Source organism: Pseudophryne corroboree, chromosome 6 (assembly GCF_028390025.1).
Source record: "Pseudophryne corroboree isolate aPseCor3 chromosome 6, aPseCor3.hap2, whole genome shotgun sequence".
Classification (NCBI taxonomy): domain Eukaryota; kingdom Metazoa; phylum Chordata; class Amphibia; order Anura; family Myobatrachidae; genus Pseudophryne; species Pseudophryne corroboree.
In genome coordinates this window covers 145,641,683-145,658,725 of record NC_086449.1, presented here as the reverse complement: position 1 = coordinate 145,658,725, position 17,043 = coordinate 145,641,683, and the positions used below count along the sequence as shown (strand labels likewise).

Genomic DNA, 17,043 nt, shown 5'->3' with positions numbered 1-17,043 from the left:
GGGTATTAGAGACCCGACACTGGACAGGTGATGCTGACTTTAAAAGGCACATAGAGCCTTATAAGGGTGAGGAATTGTTAGGGGATGGTCTCTGGGACCTCGTATCCACAGCAACAGCTGGGAAGAAAAAATGTTACCTCAGGTTTCCTCACAGCCTAAGAAAGCACTGTATTATCAGGTACAGTCCTTTCGGCTTCAGAAAAGCAAGCGGGTCAAAGGCGCTTCCTTTCTGCACAGAGACGAGGGAAGAGGGAAAAAGCTGCACCAGTCAGCCAGTTCCCAGAATCAAAATTCTTCCCCCGCTTCCTCTGAGTCCACCGCATGACGCGGGGGCTCCACAGGCGTAGCCAGGTACGGTGGGGGGCCGCCTCAAAAATGTCAGCGATCAGTGGGCTTGCTCACAGGTGGATCCCTGGATCCTTCAAGTAGTATCTCAGGGGTACAAGCTGGAATTCGAGGCGTCTCCCCCCCGCCGTTTCCTCAAATCTGCCTTGCCGACAACTCCCTCAGGCAGGGAGGCTGTGCTAGAGGCAATTCACAAGCTGTATTCCCAGCAGGTGATAGTCAAGGTGCCCCTACTTCAACAAGGACGGGGTTACTATTCCACACTGTTTGTGGTACCGAAACCGGACGGTTCGGTGAGACCCATTTTAAATTTGAAATCCTTGAACACATACATAAAAAAATTAAAGTTCAAAATGGAATCGCTCAGGGCGGTTATTGCAAGCCTGGAGGAGGGGGATTACATGGTATCCCTGGACATCAAGGATGCTTACCTACATGTCCCCATTTACCATCCTCACCAGGAGTACCTCAGATTTGTGGTACAGGATTGCCATTACCAATTCCAAACACTGCCGTTTGGACTGTCCACGGCACCGAGGGTCTTTACCAAGGTAATGGCAGAAATGATGATACTCCTTCGAAAAAAGGGAGTTTTAATTATCCCGTACTTGGACGATCTCCTTATAAAGGCGAGGTCCAAGGAGCAGTTGTTGGTCGGAGTAGCACTATCTTGGGAAGTGCTACAACAGCACGGATGGATTCTATACATTCCAAAGTCACAGCTGGTTCCTACCACACGCCTACTGTTCCTGGGGATGGTTCTGGACACAGAACAGAAAAAAGTGTTTCTCCCGCAGGAGAAAGCCAAGGAGCTGTCATCTCTAGTCAGAGACCTCCTGAAACCAAAACAGGTATCGGTGCATCACTGCACACGAGTCCTGGGAAAAATGGTAGCTTCTTACGAAGCAAAATTCCATTCGGCAGGTTCCATGCAAGAACCTTTCAGTGGGACCTCTTGGACAAGTGGTCGGGATCGCATCTTCAGATGCATCGGCTGATAACCCTGTCTCCAAGGTCCAGGGTATCTCTACTGTGGTGGCTGCAGAGTGCTCATCTTCAAGAGGGCTGCAGATTCGGCATACAGGACTGGGTCCTGGTAACCACGGATGCCAGCCTTCGAGGCTGGGGGGCAGTCACACATGGAAGAAATTTTCAAGGACTTTGGTCATGTCAGGAGTCGTCCCTACACATAAATATTCTGGAACTGAGGGCCATTTACAATGCCCTAAGTCTGGCAAGGCCTCTGCTTCAAAACCAGCCGGTACTGATCCAATCAGACAACATCACGGCAGTCGCCCATGTAAACCGACAGGGCGGCACAAGAAGCAGGATGGCAATGGCAGAAGCCACAAGGATTCTCCGATGGGCGGAAAATCACGTCTTAGCACTGTCAGCAGTGTTCATTCCGGGAGTGGACAACTGGGAAGCAGACTTCCTCAGCAGACACGACCTACACCCGGGAGAGTGGGGACTTCATCCAGAAGTCTTCCAACTGTTGGTAAACCGTTGGGAAAGGCTACTAGGGACTTGGAAGATTCCAAGTTACTGGAAGTAGTCAGGGCCTTAAAAATTTATATTTCCAGGACGGCTGGAGTCAGGAAAACTGACTCGCTTTTTATCCTGTAGGCACCCAACAAAATAGGTGCTCCTGCTTCTAAGCAGACTATTGCTCGCTGAATTTGTAGCACAATTCAGCTGGAGCATTCTGCGGCTGGATTGCCGCATCCTAAATCAGTAAAAGCCCATTCCACGAGGAAAGTGGGCTCATCTTGGGCGGCTGCCCGAGGGGTCTCGGCTTTCAACTTTGCCGAGCTGCAACTTGGTCCGGGGCAAACACGTTTGCTAAATTCTACAAATTTGATACCCTGGCTGAGGAGGACCTTGAGTTCTCTCATTCGGTGCTGCAGAGTCATCCGCACTCTCCCGCCCGTTTGGGAGCTTTGGTATAATCCCCATGGTCCTTACGGAGTTCCCAGCATCCACTAGGACGTCAGAGAAAATAAGATTTTACTCACCGGTAAATCTATTTCTCGTAGTCCGTAGTGGATGCTGGGCGCCCATCCCAAGTGCGGATTGTCTGCAATACTTGTATGTAGTTATTGCCTAACTAAGGGTTATTGTTGAGCCATCTGTTGAGAGGCTCAGTTATATTTCATACTGTTAACTGGGTCTAGTATCACGAGTTATACGGTGTGATTGGTGTGGCTGGTATGAGTCTTACCCGGGATTCAAAATCCTTCCTTATTGTGTCAGCTCTTCCGGGCACAGTATCCTAACTGAGGTCTGGAGGAGGGTCATAGTGGGAGGAGCCAGTGCACACCAGATAGTACCTAATCTTTCTTTAAGAGTGCCCAGTCTCCTGCGGAGCCCGTCTATTCCCCATGGTCCTTACGGAGTTCCCAGCATCCACTACGGACTACGAGAAATAGATTTACCGGTGAGTAAAATCTTATTATTAACCTTAATCTAATATACTTTTATCTACATGTAGACATTTATCATAAGCTATCATAGGACTCTGACTGTGGTCTCTGCAGACAGGGCTACGAAGCCTTCTCTTGGCTATCTGATCTTAGTGCTGGAGTCTGGAGTCGGCATGTCTCCCGAGTACAGTAGCCCATGCTGGGAGACAGGGTGCAGGCACAGCAGATAACAAGGAGAGAGCAAATGGTCACTGGAGATGGCAGCATAGCCAGAATAACCCCTGAGGCACCTGTACTGAGACTCCAGATTTTATTTAATTCATTTAGTTATGTTCTCATCAAGACAAGGACTAGGGAGTTTTACAAAGCTAAAACAACTAATTTGTCCTTTAGGTTCATTCCCCTTAAAGGCCAGTACACACAGGGAGAGATGTGTGCTGAGTGATCTACCACAGACCGCTCAGCACACATCGCCCGCTTAAGAGCTGGTGTTGTATTTGCTGGCAATGACCACTTAGCACAGTAATGGCAATGTGACGTTCTGACCCAATTGTCTAATTGGATTTTCTTTAGGCGGGAGTAGTAGGAAACTGGGATTAATGATGTTTCCCATAACTTCATGTGTGGGGCCATCACTTGGCCGGGAAAGAAGGATGTCCACACCTGTACTGACCATCGGTCTGGTGCCTGGTAGCTGTACACCACAACAAATTCCAATGCAGGCGTAGCACCTTCATTACCAACATTTGGTGCAATTTGGTTACTTGTAATGTATGTATTAGAAGAATCAATATTACCCGCTGGGCGAGATCAGATATTTCTGCACTCGGGGCCTGATTCATGCTTGGAAAGTAAAGCAAATTATAAGGCAACTAGGCAAAACCATGTTACCCTGCAGGTGGGGCAAATGTAACGTGCAGATAGATTTAGATTTTGGGTGGGTTATATTTTTTCAGTGCATGGTAAATACTGACTACTTTATTTTTACACTGCAAATTAGATTTGAACACACCCCATCCAAATCTAAATCTCTCTGCACATGTTACATCTGCCACACCTGCAGTGCAGAATTATTTTGCCCAGTTGCTTAATAATTTGCTTTATTTACAAACATGAACCAGGCCCTCTGCTCATATTAGTTTAATGAAATAGGACAGACAGATGCTGAGAAGGTAACAATCAGTATTTGATCATTACACTATATGGACTGACTTGTGCTCTCTGTCTTTTTCCAGAGAATCATGATCCAGAGGTAAGTGCCCTCTATGTCCTCCTCCATAATCCCAAAAATTTTTCCGCCAAACAGTCACAGCTTTCTCCTTTCTTCATCAGGATGATGAAGAGGATGACGACTTGTACGAGCCACCCCCCTGTGATCTGCAGAGTCGGAGCACCCCATATGTCTGGACACCCCAGGACAATCATAGTTTCTATTTAGGTACTACATGGGCAAAGTGGATGAAGCTTGTGTGCAGCATGGGAAATTTGTAGCAATGTACGTTTACATCATTGTGTGCAAAAGTAGCAGGCTTCAGGAAACAGGTAATTTACCTCCAGAAATTCCCATAGATCAGAAAGGGCAAACTTAGGGTTCAGGTGGCACCTAAGCACATCACTATTGGTTGGTTAACCCCATCAGTTCACTGCCCCCTTCACGTTTGGTCCAGTCTTGATGCCTCCAGACCATCAAGGCAGCTCTTATACCAGCCACCCCAAAAATCTCCAGCACAATAATTTACTGCCCATTCCCCCCCTACCAGTTGCATGAATATTCCATCACTGAAGTGTGATATCCTTTCATATTGACACATGCATTTCTTACCGGTACTTCTGTGTGTGGGATACGGGCATTAGGCCGACACCACTTAGGTCGACTGTCATTAAGTTGACCACTATTGACCGACATGCATTAGGTCGATGGGGTCACTAGGTCGACATGGTCATTTGGTCGACAGTTCAAAAGGTCGACATGGGTTTTTCAAAAATGTAAAAATTTTTGGATTTTTTTCATACTTTACGATCCACGTGGACTACAATTGGGAACAGTAACCTGTGCCGAGCGCAGCGGTAGCGGAGCGAGGCACCTTGCCCGAAGCATGGTGAGTGAAGCGAGCCATGCGAGGGGACGCGGTGCACTAATTGGGCTTCCCGGTCACTTTACGAAGAAAACGGCACCAAAACAAGTAAAAAAACTCATGTCGACCTTTTGACCTGTCGACCTAGCAAATGTCGACCTAGTGACTCTGTTGACCTAATGCATGTCGACCAATAGTGGTCGACCTAATGACTGTTGACATAAGTTATGTCGACACAACGACCCATACCCCTGTGTGTGGAGTGGTCTTCAGTCACATAGGGGGTCATTCTGAGTTGATTGTAGCTGTGCTAAATTTAGCACAGCTACGATCATCTTCCCTGACATGCAGGGGGACGCCCCTCATGTCAGTCCGCTTCCCCCCCCCCCGCACAAATACAAAAGCAACGCACAGTGGCGATGCATTTGTATTTGTGGAGTAACTCCCGGCCAGCGCAGCTCCTGCGGCTGGCCAGGAGTTGATCGTCGCTGCCACTGACCGCAGCGGCTGCGTGAGATGTCACGCAGCCGCAGCAGCTCGCCCCCCCCAGCAGTCCGGCCACGCCTGCGTTGGCCGGACCGCGCCCCCTAAACGGCAGCTTAACGTGTGTATATAATATGTATATAATCTGTGTGTGTGTGTGTGTGTGTGTATGTGTGTATATAATATATTTACATACATACATACATGTATAAATTTATTTATTTTTATTTTGAAATACTTTATTAGAATCATTTCTGCCTAGGTCGACCGACAAGTGGACCTATTATACAGAAACCTCCCATAGCGGGCAGGGCTGAGCAGGTAAGTGATAATATTACAGTTCCCAGTAATCTCTGGAATTTAGCACTATATGAATGGAAACAAAGGAAATACAGTAGTGAACCTGTTGAATGCCTTTGCGTGCAATTGCTATATAAAATGTCATTTTTTTTGCACTATTGAAAAGGTAATTTGTTTCAGATAGATAATGGGGGTCATTCCGAGTTGTTCGCTCGCAAGCTGCTTTTAGCAGCTTTGCACACGCTAAGCCGCCGCCTACTGGGAGTGAATCTTAGCTTCTTAAAATTGCGAACGAAAAATTAGCAACATTGCGAATAGACACTTCTTAGCAGTTTCTGAGTAGCTCCAGACTTACTCGGCATCTGCGGTCAGTTCAGTGCTTGTCGTTCCTGGTTTGACGTCACAAACACACCCAGCGTTCGCCCAGACACTCCTCCGTTTCTCCAGCCACTCCCGCGTTTTTCCCAGAAACGGTAGCGTTTTTTCCCACACGCCCAGAAAACGGCCAGTTTCCGCCCAGAAACACCCACTTCCTGTCAATCACATTACGATCACCAGAACGAAGAAAAAACCGTGAGTAAAAATCCTAACTGCATAGCAAATTTACTTGGCGCAGTTGCAGTGCGAACATTGCGCATGCGCACTAAGCGGAAAATCGCTGCGATGCGAAGAAATTTACAGAGCGAACAACTCTGAATGACCCCCATTGTTACATGCATTGCCAAATATCTAAACCCCATTCCTGGTATGGAAACTTTCACTAATAAATGTATGACTGGTGGGTATTGGATGATTATAGCCTATGCTGGATTTTTATTCTTCGACTGTAATATGACCACAAGGGGGCATAGTTCTAACTAGTTTGTCATAGTTTTCTGCAGAAAATAGTAATTATTTAATTGTGATCTATGGACACAAAATGACTGACATATTCATCTTGGTACGAATGTTAGAAACAGTTTGAGAATGCTTACAACCTAGATCAGTGCAGCACCATATACTGGGCTGTGCTAACTGTGTATGAGTGGAAAATATTAATCAAAAGTGTGTCTTTTTATATTATTTTAGTTAATATTCCCTTTTTCCCTAGCTAATTAACATGAAATAAATATATTTAATCAGCTACCAATCTAAAGCCCACCCTTCAACAACAACAAAAAAAATCCCATATATGTGCTACCTCTGGTCATGGAGGGGTTACCGTTAAATTAAGATTAAATTAGTAATTTCACTTCACACAGGTCTCAATGCATTTTACCAGTCATTTGGTAAGTGAATCAGGCCTGGGAGTGAGGGCCTCCTAAGCAGAAATCCTTAGTAATGTCCATTTCTGGATTTTCATCAAACGGTTCCGTCACAGTCTGAACTGTGCAGTGATGTGCGGTGGGGTGCACGTCCCGGGAACTGTGACCTCCCCACGATGGTGTAGCAGCCCTTATTAAATGCATTCAGCTAAGACCATGTGCTTAGCTACAACAGGACCTGACTGTGGACTGCTCAGTGACAACCACATTTGTCTTGAGAAGATATATGTACAGTCTATGGCAATGGCTCAGCAGCTGTTGAGGAATAGCATACTAGCAAGGTCAAATGGACACTAAACCTAAAATAGAAGTCGCTTTGAATGCAAGATCTGCTGATAGCCCCCAAACATGTATGGAAAGATGTCTTTATACTCCATAGTTATGCCAGGTGATTAGGTCATCATTGAGCTAAATGACCACAAATTGCAGGCAGCAACCTACTGCATGTCCCAAAAAAATAGCTGATCGCTCCCTACAACTCAATAATAAAAAAATAATAAAAATCACATGGTCGAGTAGCAGTTTTAACTGCTCAAACATCGGTTAAACTAGGAAATTATTACCTACCCTCTGTCTGCTCGGGCCCCCCCAGCACTGAGTGAGGTGGTTGCGGAGCCGGCGGGTGCCTCCTGGACCCGTGCGGGTTGCGGCCTACCCTGCCAGTTGAAGCCGGGACCTCGAGCCTGGAACTGCCCCGGACCGGAAGTGCGGTGCCCTGCGGCGGAGAGCCTCGCCGGAGATATCCCCTCCATCCCTGAAGCCCCCACACGCCTCTCCTCGCCTCTGTGAGTCTCTCCCCTGCTGGGCTGCTTTGTGCAGCGGTTCCCCACGGGCCCGGCGTGTAGCTCCGTGGTACAGGAGAGCGCGGCGCCGATCACGTGGTGCCGCTCCCGGGACCGGCCGCGGCCGCCGCTGCCTCCAGCGCTCGCCGCACGTCCTCTGAGGCCCCACTTAGGCCGCTGGGACACCCACCACTACCATCACCGAGCTTTTCCCGCAGGCTGGGGCTGCATGAGGCCGTCATACAGACATTAGAAAATAGGAGCCTGGCGGCGCCATCTTTACTTGTGGAAGGGTGCCCACACTGAGTGAGAATACAGGCATTTGGAAATAGGAGCCTGGCGGCGCCATCTTTATTCCTGGAAAGGTGCCCACACTGAGAGACGCTATCCTGTGGAGATTCACTGCCCTGCTAGCACCTCTAGTGTTGGTGACAGGTGCTGTTGGCACAGAATTCCAGCCACTTCATTAGTTATATGAGAGGAATTAAACCTGACTACACGCTCTTTGCCTGACATAGGGAACTGAAGCTCCCCCTTGTGGGTCCTTATTGAATCTCACCTCCCCTTCTGTCACACTTGCCTGTATTATAACAAAACAACTTGCCTACAAGTAGTCACCGCCGTGTGACCATCATGTCCCCACCCCAACGGGAATAGATGCCTCCTCCGGCAGTCATGTAAGGCCGTCTCGAGGAGTGATGGCTGACACCTTCTGACACGTAATACCACCAAAACGACCACGGATCTGTCTCGCTGATTATACAGTCTTCTGCTAGACCCGACACGATAACGCACCCACTCCGACATGCCTGTAACCATGCTATCTGCCGTACGTACCCACCACTGCACCTGACACTCTCTTCTACATGGTGGCGACGTAGTGATCTGTGAATATCAGCTCCTAGCTTTGGGATATGGGACCGAGGGAGTGATCAAGGTGTGATCTGTGGTACTGAGCCGCCCAATATCCCTGCTCCAGCTCTAGTCGTGCAGGTTCCGACGCTCCTATCCCCTTCCTATTACCCATGAGTCGCAGGAAATGTAGGGGAGTGAAAACCTCTGCTTGTCAGTCTGAAGTTACCCCCCGCTCAGACCTAAGGCGGTTTCTCAATCTCCGGAAAGATACAGATATGTCGACTCCATCGACGCCTTCCTCCCCGGCTCAATCCGAGAGGTCGGAGACGCAAGGCGAAACCAGGGTGACTACACCAGATAGGAACTCCGCTGGACAGCAAGATATGCTGAAAGTCCTCAACCTATTACAGACCTTGCCCACTAAGGCGGACTTCACATCTTTGGAAAGTAAACTTCGGGACGTGGTCCACTCTGAGGTGTCCTCACTTCGGTCCGACCTGACTCAGCTGGGCTCTCGTATCGAAACATTGGAGACTAGGGGAGATGAATCCAACGCTTTTCAACACGCATTGGTGGATACTATCAGACTTCAGGCGGAGGAGATTCAGAGCCTGCACGACCATCTTGATGATATAGACAACAGGGGACGCAGGAACAACCTGCGAGTGAGGGGCATCCCTGAAGACATACCACAGCAAAGCATCCCAGATGTCCTCAACAAGATTTTCGGTGCAGTCCTGGAAACCGACCCAAACGACCCCATTGTCTTCGACAGGGCACACAGAGCGCTGCGTCCCAGAGGCCTGCAGTCCGAACGACCAAGAGACATTATTTGCCGTCTTCACTACTATAGCCAAAAAGACGAGATAATTAGGAAACTCCGGAACGCCGGAGACCTAGACTTCAATGGCTCACCTATCCAGGTTTTCCAAGATCTTTCTCGTCACACCCTACAGTCTAGACGTCAATTAAAGCCCTTAACTGATGCCCTCCGTAAAAGCAATATCAAATACAGATGGGGATTTCCTTTCAGCATTACAGCAACCAATGAAGGTCGGTCTGCCACGATTCGGACCCCCGAGGATGTCGCCCTCTTCTGCTCCACCCTATCTATTGACCCTGTGCAGGTCCCTGAGTGGCAATCCGTATGTTCGAGGATTCCCCCCCCCCAACCCCCCCGGGTTGACATACCTTTCCAAACAGTGGGATCTCCTTCAGCAGCACAGAAACTGAACCGCTCCCTTCCGTCCCCTTCATCTGCCTCCTCGGCTGCGAAGACCTGATCACCCCACCCTTAGAGTGGCAACTTTTTCTCGCTCCGCGGGATTGATTGGCATAAAGAGGACTGCTTCATTATGTCGTGACCCATTGGGAGGGGCCATTGCACCTCCATGAAGACTTCCTCCCTTGAGGCACCTTGCAGTCGAAGGGCGTGAGGCCTCTCGGACCCCCGTCTCTATATTTGATAGTCCCATTATGCTCGTGGGACCTAGACATTTTAATTTCCCGAATAGAGTGGGGATTAAGCAACTCTGCCACGGTCTCTACTGCTTTAACATAGTTCGGGTAACGTACTGTCCCTATTATTGAGATATGCAATGTTCATATTATTGTGGTCGCTAATTGTGTTCCAATGATGTGGTTCGTGTTAGAGGGTGGATCCGTTCCTCCCTTGTTACCCCATTTGCACCGCAATGTTTGGTCCCGGAACGATCGATGGGAACACTGTCCCCGTTGTTCGTATCACCGGGAGCGGTGTTATGTCTTTACTTGTTCAATTGTTCTATATTGTTATGCTTTTCTGTCTTGTTGTTCTTCCTCTGTCCTCTTCTTTTCCCCCTTCTCTCTTTCTGGTTCTCTCTTCCCTTCCAGAATTACCTAGACTCACCAACGCCCAAACCCTACTCTATGCTGCTGGGACCTCTGTAAGACCAGATTCACTATTTCTTTTTGGAACGGATAAATGGCGCTACTAAAAGTGGTTTCTATTAACGCCCGGGGACTCAACATTCCTGAGAGACGGTCAAGGGCCTTGCGAGAATTGAAAGCCGAAAAAGCAGACGTTGCCTTTGTGCAAGAAACCCACTTTAAAGAGGGGGTGGCCCCCTCTCTCAGGAATCGAGACTTCCCTACAGGGTATTTCTCCAATAACGCTGATGGTAAGACTTTGGGTGTAGCGATATTGTTTGCCAAACATGTTGCCCTTGCTGATGTTGTTTGCCATCAACTTGTCCCCGGCAGGGCCCTGCTTATAAATTGCACTATTGCCAATAGAGCTCTCACATTCCTTAATGTCTATGCCCCTAACAAGGTACAGCCAGGCTTTTTGGAAAGAGTTCTCACCCTAGCCCAACCCCATATTAATGGGATTTTGCTCTTTGGCGGGGATTTAAACTGGTCTTTGGAGCCCCGATTAGATTCCTCCAACCCCTCCCCTAGGTATTCGGATAAACTACATCGTAGGGTCCGGAGGACTCTACATAACTTTCAACTCATTGATGTCTGGAGGATACAACACCCCTCTACTCGTGATTTTACCTTTTATTCACACCCTCACAACACTTACACTAGGATTGACTACTTATTTATCCCGCATAGATTTTTGCACCTGGCTGAGGCTTCTGCTGTGGGCAACATATCCTGGACAGATCATGCTCCTGTCTCTTTGGGGGTTCGCCTGTCCCCTGCTCGCCCGAATTCTTACACGTGGAGATTAAACGAGATGATCATCCAGGATCCCTGTTGCCAACAGCAGATCAGGGAGGCTATAGCTGACTATATTGATGTTAACGACACAGAGGAGATCTCTAAAGTGGTAGTCTGGGAGGCCCACAAATGCGTAATAAGGGGAAAACTCATTCAACTGGGCGCCCATAGGAAAAAACAACACATGGCGGCGCGGGAGGTCTTGTTACAAAAAATTCAAGCCTTAGAACTTCTCCACAAATCCACCATGTCAGACGATAACCTTCAATCTTTACTAACGGCTCGGAAGGAATTAGACTCGCTTATGTCCCATAGACTGAAATTAGAGGCTAGAAAATGCCGTAGTCGTTATTTTCTATGGGGGAATAAGCCTGGGAAGCTGCTGGCGCGGGCTCTCCAAGCTCAACGTGCGGCATCTTTTATATCTAAAGTAAAATCGCATACTGGAACAACACAACACACCACGACAGAGATAGCAGCAGCCTTCCGACATTATTATACCCAGTTATACAATCTAAGAGGCTCTACGGAGGTCGAATCTGACCCCTTCCGAAAGGCCTCTATTGCAGAGTTCCTGCGTGAAATTAATTTCCCCACACTTACACCTGAAGAAGTCGAGTCACTTGAAGACCCCTACACTCTTGCAGAGCTTGAAGAAGCTATTAAAACCACCCCTAATGGCAGGAGTCCGGGCCCTGACGGCTTCTCTTTAGCCTATTATAAGACACTAGGTGCTTCATCGTGCCCTACGGGCGCTCTTCACACCGTCGCAAGGGGCTACGCCCCCTTAACCCTTGCATGCCTTTCTGGGGTTTAATATTTGTATTATATGGAGTATTATCTGCATTCCTTTGTTAGTGGTTAAATATTGCACAATGAAAGGGCGTGCGATGGTGAAGGAGGCGCAGCCCCTTGCGACGGCGTGAACAGCACCTGCAGGGCACGATGTACAGAATGTAGCGGGTGCGGGGGGGACTGCGGATGGTGTCTGTAGATGCTGCGGGTGGAGGGGAGGCAGAAGTGGGGGTGGGGCCTGGATGGGGAAGGTTCGGGAGGTGCTGCGTGTGGGGGAGGGGCAGAGGAGTGGGGGATGCAGATGGGGGAGGGGTCCGGAGGCACTGCAGGTGGGGGAGGGGCAGGGGTGCCACGGGTGGGAGAGGGGCAGGTGTGGGGATGTTGTGGATGGGTGAAGGGTTCCGGAGGTGCTGTGGGATGGGAAGGGACGGGAGTGCCGGGGGTTGGGTAGGGGACAGCAGGCACCATGGGTAGGGAAAGGTACGGGTGTTGCGGCGGATGGGAAAGGAGGTCCGGAGGTGCTGCAGGTGGTGGAGGGGCAGGTGCGGGGGTGCCATTGGTGGGGGAGGGGTGGGTGTGGGGGGGACCGCTGATGGAGGAGGGTGTCTGCAGATGCTGCGGATGGAGGGGGGCAGGTGTGGGGGGAGACATATAAGGGGGGTGAATGGTGGTAGGGGCCTGGAGGTGCTGTGGGTGGTGAAGGGGTGGAGGAGTGGGAGCCACGGGTGGTGTAGGGGGTCTGGAGGCACAGCATGTGGGGGAGGGGTGAAGTGCCGCTTGTGGTGGAGGGGAAGGTGCGGAGGTGTGGTGCATTGGGGAGAGGTCTGGAGGCGCTGCGGGTACTGTACATGCCATAAAAGGTAGTTGGAGGGTATGCAGTAACAGGGCCAGGACAGGGGTGACAGGGTCAGAACAGGGGTGACGGTGCCAGGACAGGGGTGACAGGGCCAGGACAGGGGTGACAGGGCCAGGACAGAAATGATAGGGACAGGATAGGGGTGACAGGGCCAGGGTAGGGGCGGCAGGACCAGGACAGGGGTGACGGGGCCAGTATAGGGTTGACAGGGCAAGCACAGGGGTGACAGGGCCAGGATAGGGGTAACAGGGCTAGCATAAGGGTGACAGGGCCAGGATAAGGGTGAAAGGGCCAGGATAAGGGTGGCAGGGCAAGGCCAGGGGTGACAGGGACATGACAGAACACAGGGCACGGGAGAGATTGGTATTAGGGACAAAACAGTGGTGACAGACAGATGTGTCTTACCGGAGTCACTGCTGCTGGCTGCTGCTGTTCCACTCCAACCTGTTGGGATCTGCTGCTGCTGGAGACTTGGCATGGCTGACTCTCTCAGGCTGGAGTCCTGCTTTCTCTGCCCGTCCGCATCCCTCCCCCCCCCTCCTCAGTCACACACCGCAGACCTCGCGCAGCTGCCGGGCACTGTGGTAAGGTGAGACTGGAAATGACTGGTTAGCCCCCTGGAGATGCTGCGGCTGGAGGGAGGAGGGGGTCATAGCATGCACGTGGCGCGGACCTCACGGCTTCCGGGCACTGTGGTAAGGGGAGACTGGGAGTGACTGGTTAGCTCCCAGGAGACGCTGCGGCTGGAGGGAGGAGTGGGTCAGAGCCTGCAAGCAGCTCGGATTTCTGCAGTGCTACCCGCCAGCTAAAGTGTGTGAATGAGCTGGGCGCACTCCACTGCGGGTGGCCGCGCTGCAGCTAGCGGTGGGGTTGCCGGGGCTGGAGATAACAGAGGCAGTATGGAACCTGCACAGCGGCAGGTGCCCCACAAAACTGCAGCTAAGAAGCGTGGAGTGTGCCAGAAAGTGACGCTCCTCTGCACCAGAGAGACCCTGCTGAGTATGCCGATGTGGGGGGTCAAGCACACAGTGAGCCGGTGCCCGTCTGTCTGTATGACATACCCCTCACACAACCCCATACCTCCCAAATGTCCAGATTTCCGCGGGACAGTCCCATTTTTTGGGGTCTGTCCCGCAGTCCCACCCGCGGGTCACAGTGTCCGGCGGTGGGGGGGGCATTTGGAAAGCTCCTGTACTCGCTGTTCTGCTTAGCAGAGCAGCGGTGAATAGTGGAGACAGAGGGAGAGGGGGCATCAGGGGGTACGGATTAATGGGGGGGTTCAAGCAGCAGAGCCGGATTAAGGGGGGGGGGGGGGGCAGGGGATACGTACCGTTGGCCCCACAGTTTTAGGGGGCCCCCCGGCTGGAGTAGCTCTGTCCCAGCTCAGAAGCCCCCCCCCCGTCCTGCCAGCAACAGCGGCAGCATTGTGCTACAGTCAGCACACGCTGCTGCATATTGGCAGGTCTGTGGTGTTGCAGGGAGGCAGCAGTCTCCCTGCTTTCTTCTCCCTGTGCGGGTGTGTAAGGGGGAGCGACCACCCCCTCTGGATTTAGCCCTAGCTGAGGGGCCAAAATCCCATAAAAAAAAAAAAACATCGGAATTTGCATAAGGGGGCGTGGCTGCGCGGTCCGCGATTAGGCCACGCCCCCAACCCCCAGCAGGCACAGCAATGAGATAGGGCTCCCCTGTCTCAAGTGCCCTGGGCCCCCCAGACTCATAATCAGCCCCTGGGAGCATGCCAGCAGCTCACAGAGCGCTGGGCATGCTCCCTCACTGACGAAAACGGGGACCCTCCCGTGAAGCCACGCCCCCTTTTCGCCGAGTGTGTTTCCCTCCTTCTGCCTGGAGAAAGCTCCTGCAGAAAGCTGGGAGGTCTGCACCCCTGCCTGTGCCATGCCCAATGCCCATGCTATCTGCTTCTGCTCCTAGTCTCCTGTAGATTTGGCCAGATCTCTGTGACTCATTTGACTAACTCCGCCCACTGTTGTGACTCCGCCCAGCGTTAGCAAATGAATCACAAGGTCACAGAATAGGGCTATTATATAGGAGATTTGGAGATGTCTTGCTGCCTCTGATGCTTAGAGCTTTTAATCAGGTTTCAGACCAGTCCTCCTTCTCTCCCCAGTCTATGCTCGCACATATCACAGTGATCCATAAGGAGGGCAAGGATCCGACCCAATGTTCCAGCTATAGGCCCATTTCCCTGCTAAATGTAGACTTGAAGCTCTTCGCCAAATTAATGGCGAATCGTTTAAAACTCTTCCTCCCAAAACTGATACACTCGGATCAGGTGGGTTTCGTTCCAGGCCGTGAGGCCAGGGATAACACCACGAAGGTCCTGGACTTAATTTATTATGCATCAACTTGTAAATCCCCTTCCATTCTCCTCTCAACAGACGCAGAAAAAGCGTTCGACAGAGTTGACTGGGATATCCTGTTGGGGGTGCTGGAGCACATGGGCTTGGGCCTAGTTGGCCTCCAGAGAATTAGGGCCCTGTACTCTGGACCCGCAGCTCGGGTTCGTATCAATGGAGAGCTGTCGGACCCGTTCCAGATACGGAATGGCACTCGTCAGGGGTGCCCTTTGTCACCACTTATTTTTGTGCTTTGCATGGAGACCCTGGCGAGGGCCATTCGCCAGAATGTTAACATCACAGGGATGCAGGTGGGAAAGACGGAGTACAAGCTGGCCTTGTTTGCGGATGACCTCCTTGCAGTAATTTCTAACCCTCTGACCTCTATACCCAACCTTCTTAAAGAATTTAAACGTTTTGGAACTCTCTCCAATTTTAAAATTAATTTATCCAAATCTACAGCATTGAATTTAACATTAGATCAGACCAGCCTCCAAGTACTACAATCTATCTCGCCCTTTGCATGGCATCCAACACAATTAAAATATTTAGGAGTAATCCTACATAGGGATCTTTCCCAGATTTACCAATTGAATTTCCCCCCACTCTTATCAAAACTTCAATCTGACCTCTCCAAATGGGGTGGGGAAAAAATTTCATGGATAGGTAGAATAGCAGTAATCAAAATGAATATTTTACCCAGAATTCTTTACCTGCTACAAACTTTACCTGTTGCTGTTCCTCGATCATGGTTTCTCTTACTGCAACGAAAGATTAGAGACTACATTTGGGCGGGACGAAAACCCCGATTTAAGCATGAGATTCTCTTTAGACGGAAACACCAGGGAGGCCTCCAGCTTCCCCACTTTTTATCCTACTACCATGCAGTACTCCTTACGAGAGTAATGGAGTGGAGTAGTGAACTCCACAGGAAACAATGGGTAGACATTGAACTGGCCTCTCTTCCTTCTCTTAGCTCGAACTCCCCTTGGCTTTCTAAAGTCCCCCAGGTATTGCACCCGCTAGCTGGTCCCATCTTTTCGTGTTGGCGTCTCTTACGCTCCCTTCCTCATGTTTCAGCGCATCCCTCCCCACTTTCACCGTTGTTTGGGAATCCTGAGTTTCCCCCAGGATGCCGCTCCCTGTCGTTCTGTTCATGGCAGGAAAGGGGCATCCTGAGAACTAACCAACTGCTGGACACATCTGGCATAATACCTTTTCCCGAACTGCAAACTAAATGGAATCTACCCAACAAAGAAATCTGGAGATATCTCCAGATTAAACATTACCTAAAGACTTTTTGCTCTTCTGGGAAAGGTATACGAGCACTGACTTTGTTTGAGCAGATGTGTCTCTCCCACACATACCCTAGGCACACTCTTTCTACGTTTTACAAATGGATATTGAACCACAGATTTTCCTCCCAACCTAAATTTGTCAAGGATTGGGAATTAGATCTGGGGGGGTTTGGTGACCACAGACGATTGGGAAGATATTTATAAAAATACTTTCTCATTAACTACCAATGTGTTAGTCTTGGAGACTCATTACAAAGTACTTACAAGGTGGTATAGATGCCCAAATCTCCTTGCGAAAATCTACCCTGGAGTACCCAACACATGTTGGAGATGCGGGACAGCAGTGGGCACCCCACTTCATATATGGTGGGAATGCTCTCTCTTGCAACCGTATTGGCACAAGGTGGTGGAGACAGCTAGCATTATTCTCGGTGAGGACTTACCCTTTTGCCCTAGTTTTTGGTTAT

The 17,043-nt window shown here is 50.2% G+C and overlaps 1 protein-coding gene across 1 annotated transcript in view; it reads left to right on the top strand.

Moving 5' to 3' along the window:
• SH2D6 (SH2 domain containing 6) overlaps positions 1 to 17,043 on the top strand; it is a 106,971-nt gene that overhangs the window by 33,246 nt on the left and 56,682 nt on the right. Inside the window, exons 4-6 of the mRNA XM_063931984.1 lie at positions 4,004 to 4,020; positions 4,101 to 4,206; positions 5,589 to 5,647. Of these exons, the coding sequence (XP_063788054.1) occupies positions 4,004 to 4,020; positions 4,101 to 4,206; positions 5,589 to 5,647 (182 nt within the window). The remainder of the gene's footprint in view (positions 1 to 4,003; positions 4,021 to 4,100; positions 4,207 to 5,588; positions 5,648 to 17,043) is intronic.